The following is an 8230-nucleotide window of genomic DNA, read 5'->3' as shown; positions in this document are numbered from 1 at the left end:
TTTTATATTCATATAAATCATAATCAAAACATCCAATTCAGAAAATAAAACACAGATTAAAACTTAAATTTTAATTTATAATACAACTTCCCAAAACATTAACTCATAGAATGGTTAATATATAGTATATCTGTATATATATGTATCTAAATCAACTGAGAATTGAAGTCAATATTCTTGATGTTACATACTAAAACTTAAATTTTAATTTATAATACAACTTCCCAAAACATTAACTCATAGAATGGTTAATATATAGTATATCTATATATATATGTATCTAAATCAACTGAGAATTGAAGTCAATATTCTTGATGTTACATACTAATCTGGAATTGGTATAGTCTTATTTGGTAATAAAGACACAGGTTTTAAAAAGTTATTATAATGACAAACGATAAAGAAAAACTTAGTGGTAGGGAAGAGTTGGTGGCTAAGTTGATGGCAATGGTGCCTTTGACTTGATTCTACTCACTCGTTGACGAACTAACTTTTCTCGTCTTTCAGTACTTTATCTTTAATGTTGTTTCATAGCAACTTGGCTATATTTTGTTTTTTAACACTCACTATTTTTTTTACAAGCATGGGGGCGTTGTCGGACACATTAAAAGTTCAAATCTTATATATTAAAATAGAAATCACAACCTTGATTCATGCGTGATTTTTTTTAAAAATAGATTTAATACACTTATTCCTACAAAGTCATATTACATTTAATATATAATCTTATCATTTTGATTTTGGGCCTACCAGAAATTTTTATTGGACTATCAATAATTAGATTTGAACAATAGATGATCCATTGGATTTATAGATATTATAAATTAAATAGATATAATTTAATGTTGTAATAGCTCTATATGTTAATTATTTAAATATTTGCCGATGTTAACTTTTAAAAGTATAAAGATTTTTTTTTAAATAACAAAAATCATATTATCTAACAATGATTAATTTTTAATACCTTAAACCAATGAAAACAAATTTTAAACTATATAGTTTATTTTAAAAATTAAACGAAAACTAAATATTTAATTATTTACTCGATAATATAAATCTATAAAGCGAAAAGTTTAATTTCTTAACAACTTTCTAAATTTATGAAATGTTACAATATCTTTGGATATGACAATAAAACAATATTTTACTAATCTTTATATATATAGTTACGATTTTAATAATGAAATAATAATCCGAAAAAATATATATATAAAAAGATACAAATACATGTGAAAGTTTGAAACAATCTATTCAAAGAAAAAACATACCGTAAACTTATTATGTTTTAAAAATTGATAGACACATATATATTATAATATATACTAATTTAGAATTAAAAACAAAATGTTTATACAAAAATAAATGAAAACAAAAATCCGCGCAACCGATCGAGATCTAGTAAAACTTAATGGATGGGCAGAACAAATGAAAACAAGTGTCAATATAAAAAAAATCGCATGGCGACGTTTAGATACATTTGAATCCTACAAAAATATTCTTTTTATTTTTTGGGTTTTATACAAAATATTCTTGATAATGAACTTAGTGATATTGGTTGGACCGATGAAGTATTTCAAAAATTTGCAATGAAACATCGATTCAGGCATTTTGCATGTGATTGTGTTAACGTTCGAGCGAATGAATAGTCCTTTTGGTTTGATTAGATGATCTAATATAATATATATTAAAGAATTAATTAACATTTTAAGAGATAAAATAATTGACTTATTATTATCAAGTTCGAATTTCCCGTTGAAAACACAGATTTTCATATGTTTATGACATTTTAAGAGATGACATAATTGATTTATTATTCTCAAGTTCGAATTTCCTGTTGAAAACACAGATTTTCATATGTAATAAAACACAGAGAACTTTTTTAAAAGGCTTTTGTATTATTTTTTTGGTTTTTTTGGAAGTACAACAGGCTGTAAAAAAAAGAAACTAAACTAAAAAGAGAATAAGAAACTCGACGGCTTGCTCCCCTATGTTAGGATTTTGTTTGTCTTTTGTTATTCACTTAACCAATTTTAATCTAACTTTATTTGTTTTTACCTATTCATCTGGAAGAAACAACCCGTTCTCAAGAAAAGAAAACAACTCGTTCTTGAGCATCGTTAGAAAACAACAATAACAAATAAGAGATTAATTACTACATTCAGAGCAACAAAGTTTTACCACATAATTAACGGTTCTAGAAGGCAAATTAGAAAATATGAAAAAATATTGGTACATGTAATGATTACAATTATTTTTTTGTACGAACATTTTATAAAATATGACTTGATGGTAGCCAACCCTTTTGGTAGTGGAGAAAATCTTGTAGTTGTGAGTGGAGTGTCCTAATTTAAAATATACTTTAGGAGTCAAGAATGTGATCATATACCCAGGGAATCTCAACAAATGCAAAATTTCAGTATATATAACACGATATTTATTGAAAACGTATATTAAAATAATTTCTCAGGCCATCTTTTTCTAAATAAATAAAGATAAAATTAGTGAAGTCTCTTGAAAAAAATTAACTAAACGAAAGATTTAAGAAAGAGAGGCATTCCAATTCCCAACAACCATGCTACTTTTTGTTGATTATATACATCTATAAATAAAACAGGATTTCTTTCAAGATTTGTACCATATTTTTAAAAGTCTAAAGTATATATAATTTTCTTGTATATATTATCTATAAGGAGATGGCCAGATGGGAGAGGGCCATTCAAGCATCACTGTCTTTCTATGGTGAGGGAAGGGCGGCTTTTGTGGAAACTTAGTTACCCTTTGGCATTTTATAAACAATTTCAATTCAGGGCTAGTGATCGTTATCGAAAATATTTTTTATATTATCAAACCTTGGTTAGTCCAGTCCTGACTGGAGCAGATAAAATGGTTTCCCCTTCTCTTTTTTTTTTTTCTTTGGTTTCCCCTTCATGCTTACAGTTTTTTCTCAGTTTACAACTTAGGAAAATGTAGTGTTTTATATGAACACATAGTTAATATCTTTATTATCACCAGCAATGTTGATCACCAGCTATGTTTTATTTCCACTGAAAAAATACAAAAGGTATACAAGTATGAGTTGGTATATTCAACAATGGAACACTATGAGAGATTCAGGACATCTGCACGCTTAGATTGTGTCATATTAAATTATATTTGATTTGTTTACTATAAGATAATAACAACAAACTAAACTTATAAATTTAAAGTTGATTTATATTTGTGATGATTGAAACCGACGTTTCTGATATTAGATGTACGTTAAAAGATACGAAGGGTTCTTTAAAATTAAGCTTGGCTATTTGCCGTCCATCATATCGTTTGTCTACTAAAGCATATATATGTTTAATACTACTATTACACCACCTTTGTTTTATAATTTACACAATGGATTTTCTTATACTACGGAAAATTGATACTGAACGGTCCAAGTTAAATCACTGGGCTCATTGTTCCACTTCCACTCATATTACACTTATAAAACGATCGCTCTTTCAAGTAACTTAAAAACATAAGCCAAAGTCGGGTGATCTCTTTTGTTAAAACACAGTCGTGTGATCTCAAGCGTCTTCTCTCATAAACCTAGAAACTAATCCCAGACATAAAAAATAACATGAAACTCTCAGCTTATATCATTCATACCATTCTCTTCATGTCGATTGTATTTGATAAAATAAAATACAATGAGGCAAGACAGTTGCAAACAGACGGTAAAGATCGTGATCATCAATTCACGGCCGGTTACACTGATGATTTCGGGCCTACTTCACCAGGTAATAGTCCGGGCATTGGTCATAAGATGAAGGAGAATAATGATACTGTTGAAGGGCTTAAAGATGACTTCATGAAGCCTACAGCGACACCAGGACATAGTTCCGACGTTGGACATGCTGTCAAGAACAGTGAGCCTAAGGCTTAAAAAGATTCATATAGTTTAGGGTACTGCTTAGTTGCTTTTACTAAATTACTATGTATGTATCCTTAAAAAAAAAGAATTACAATGTATCCTAAATTATTGTGTTAAGTGTAATTTCAATTTAGTCTACGTAGTTTATGATATGTCATTCATAAGTTGGTTGACTATGAGTTATTAGTTCATTAATAAAGTTAAATACGATTTGTGTTTTAATTCATTTGGAACCTTATTTCTTGCATGAATTTGCATGTTAATACTTCGTAGTGAGCTTCTTACTACTCGCCACCATGTGCAAATTAAAATGTAAAATTGCAAAGCATGGAGATCTTTTAGATTATATATATATAATATGTGTGTGTTTGTGTGTAAAAAGACATCTTATACAAAACTGGGACTTTAAAAATAATAGTTACAAATGGATGGCCGGCGATAGAAAAAGCAAGGTTTAAATATTTCCAAATTAGGGAGAATGAAATTAAAATGTCTTAATTGAGTTCTTTTAGCTATTACAATTAAGATAGCGCATTAAAAACTATTAATAGGAAAATATTATATTTCCTCTGTTTCAAAAGATAATAAATTTTAATTTTTTTACATATTAAGAAAAACATATTAAATTTTGATTATTAATGAATTGTTTTTTTTTAATTAACTATTTCTCACAATTTTTAACTAATAAATTTTTAATAAACATAATAATCATTTTTAAAGTTTACAATTTAACATTAAATAATGCATTGAAAAGATAAAAATAATTTTTTCCTAATTTTATTTTCTAAAACATGAATCTTTTCGAAACCGATGGAGTATTACATTTTTCTTCGGTCTCCATTAGCTGAAGTTGAAACTGTACAATATACATATAGAAAGTGATTGTAATAAATAATGGTTTTTCTTTGTTGCAGTTGCAATGGTGAACTCTGTTGAATAATATAATTTACATTAAACATTTCATATCATTTATTGGAAAATTTCCCAAGTACATATTCAAGGTAATTATTTTGTTGAATAGTAAAAATAATACATTTTGTAGGGTGGGCAAATACCGCTGGTGCAGGGTACTATTCTACCACTAGACACTAGTGCTTCATGCAGGGGCACTAACCAAGGTCTGGTAACTAATGTTGAATTTATGTGAGTATTTAATAAGCTTATTACTAATTACCATGGGAGAAAAATAACTTAGTGGGGGGCACATGCCACACCCCCTTCAGCCCTAGCTAGGTCCGACCATGGTTATAACTTAATTTTAATGAAATTTATATTATTAAATGACTTTTATGAATCTAGTAAACCTTAATGTAATTTGAGGCATTATCAAAATATAACCGTTTTTGTTTTGTTTACTAGAAATACTACAAGTTATTGAAAGATTTATAGAACATATAAGTCTGTGGTATCATATAAATTTTTAAAATTTGGTTGTAGTTCTGTTAAACATAAATGTATAACTTAAAAGGAACATCTAAGATAAAACAGTCGATAATTGTTATAATAGGTAGAACTTCTCTATCTGTCCATATATTTTTTATATAAAGCATTTATAGTTATATTATTAAACAATTCATGAATGGTAAAACCTTAAGTCTAAAATCGTCGAATCTGGTTCTTGCATTTTCAAATGGGAAATATTACAATGTGACATCCTAATACTAATAGTATAGCTAAACCTTTTTTGATTACTGTGAGGTTTTACTCAGCATAGTCAAGTATTATCAAATTGCATATAATACTTGAGGCACATACTACCCGTATTATCAAATTGCATATAATACTTGAGGCACATACTACCCGTTTACTACTTTAAATGTACAGAAATTAAACTATAATTAACACATTATGAGCACACTATGTCAAACTCATGAAGTTTTACTATATAAGTGTATAATATTTAAATTTACCCAAAAATGAATATATACACAGTAACATGCATATTATATAGCCGCAAAGCACCCGAACAGGAAGATCCAAAAACATTTCTTATGCATGTGCAGTAAAAACACTAATTTAGTACCAGTTGTAAAATCACGAGATCTCGTGAGAATCTTAAAAAGTTCTCTAAGAAACTAAAAACATTTATATAGTTAAAACTTAAAAGGACTTGGCTCCTTCTTGAATATTGACAGTCTAAACGTGCACTCATCTTCTTAATTAACACTTTTTAACGATGACCACATTCACATCAATTTGGTTCGAACTTGTATGGAGTCCGAGGAATATGCTTTTTATTATTCGGTGCAAATATTCACCAATCATTATATACGTTTTCCCTAATTAATGATAATATTATATACCGTATAAACTCTATAAATTGATATTCTATAAATTAATAAACACGGTAAATTAATAAAATCTTCCGGTTTCAAGTTAGGCTGGGGTAAAATATGACATAATTCGATAAAATAATAAGATAATAATATTTAGAAAATTTCTAAGCTAAATATATGGTCTCCTTAAAATCATAAATTAATAATTACGATATATATCAATTTTATATATACATAAATAAAGCATTTTATTGTTTATAAATCTTCAAAATGAATTGTATCTCTAATTTTTATTTTTTATTTCATTATTTTGGTGTTACTTTATCGAATTACATATAAAAACTGATTTGTATACTTCCATATGTATATGAGAAGTTAGAGAGACATTGCTCAAAGTGCCTCCGACTGGACCACGACATCAAAGACTGCTTAGTGGTAAAACACGAGGAGAGAGCTCTTAAAGCACAAGGCCCAACCGACAACAACTCATCACCAGGAGCTCAGGGAAGAGACAAGCCGCCAGGAACAGAGGTCTTCAGATTCTCAGCTTCAGACTTTGAAAACCGTACCCGGGAAAAAGCCTACAGATTTAGATCCTCTGAAGCTAGATATGATGCAAGACACACCATTGAAACCCAGAGACGATCCCGTTCCCTCCATGAAGAGAATCGCCATCACTACTCCAGAGAATCATCCAGAGATTGGCAAAGAGGACATGATAGTGGTTCTGTCCAAAGTCAGAGAGGGAGTCCTCAATATCGCAGAGACGAGAATTCTCGATCTCCACAGAGAAATGATAACGCCAGACGTAATTACAACAACATGGAGTCCAACACTGATATCGTAACCGCTAGGGGACGAGGGCTGAAGCGACGAGAAGGATCAGATTCTACTACAGGAGGAAGAATATTATCAGTAAGAGGGAATCCTCTTCAAAATGACAAAACTCCAGCACCTCAAGAAGCTTTCAATGAAGCACTTGAGGAAGTACACGAGGTTGTGGTCCAGTATACACAATGTGCTGACCCGTCGGAGAGTGCTGCCCGCAAGGAGAGGTTCCGGAGGGCAGAAGCAGAGGGTCAACTCGAAGAAACCGCAGCAAGAATGGTTCAAGCGTCCCTGGAAGATAATGAAGACGACTACCAAAATCTTAGAAGCGCAGAAGAAAATCTCTCAGCGGAAAGGATACCCGCCCAACTCAGACTCAAGCCTATGGCTCCTCCTTCGCTCCCCACTGATCAGAGTGTGATGACTGCGAGCGTAAAATGAAAACCAGGACGTCCCCCAGGAAGGAGAACAACACAGAACAGTCCTAAAACCAGAGGCACTACCTCCCTGAAGAGGAAGAGTACACAGTTGAAGCCGCCACACTAGCTCGGAAAACACAGAAGGCAGATGCCCCAACAACCCGGAACCCAAGAGCTAAAGTGGGTACATCCCGAGCAGGAAGAGAGAAGTCTTCATCGACAACCAACTCAGAAGACCAACCTCTGTGCAACATGATCCCAGCTTCTACACGAAGAAAGATGGATTTTCAAAATCCATTTTCTCTCGGTCCTTAAAAATCGGAAGTTGGAACTGTCAGGGGTTAGGGAATCCCCGGACAGTTCGTAGGTTAGGAGAGATGAAAAAACCATTTTCTCCGACGTTCTATTCCTCTCAGAAACCAAAAATCCCGATAGCTTCGTGCTCAAAAAGACGAAGCAGCTGGAGTATGAAAATAGTCATCTAGTCCCCCCGACGGGGCATGGCGCTGGTGGTCTGGCTCTCATGTGGAAGAAGGAAAGTAAATTAAGTGTACTGAGCGCTTGTGCTAATCTGATTGACACTTGCATCGAATATGAAGGAAATTTTTTTTATGCTTCCTTTATTTATGCTGATACTGACAAGCCAACGAGACGGATCTTCTGGGATCATCTCCTGTCCATAAACTCATCTCGTACGGCTCCATGGTTCATCACAGGCGACTTTAACGATTTAACCTGCAATGCTGAGAAAGTCGGTGGACCGGAAAGACCAGAAAGCTCCTTCTCAGACCTGCGTACATTCT

At 31.6% G+C, this 8230-nt stretch overlaps 1 protein-coding gene across 1 annotated transcript; it reads left to right on the top strand.

Moving 5' to 3' along the window:
• The first annotated feature begins 1388 nt into the window (after positions 1 to 1388).
• LOC106395725 (precursor of CEP6) lies at positions 1389 to 4104 on the top strand. The gene has a single exon (XM_048762502.1). It carries the CDS (start codon positions 3611 to 3613, stop codon positions 3914 to 3916), a length of 306 nt encoding a protein of 101 aa, XP_048618459.1. The 5' UTR covers positions 1389 to 3610; the 3' UTR covers positions 3917 to 4104.
• Positions 4105 to 8230: the final 4126 nt, after the last annotated feature.

The sequence above is a fragment of the Brassica napus genome, chromosome C7, assembly GCF_020379485.1.
Source record: "Brassica napus cultivar Da-Ae chromosome C7, Da-Ae, whole genome shotgun sequence".
In the NCBI taxonomy this organism is placed as follows: Eukaryota; Viridiplantae; Streptophyta; class Magnoliopsida; order Brassicales; family Brassicaceae; genus Brassica; species Brassica napus.
This window is presented reverse-complemented; position numbering and strand designations above follow the sequence as displayed.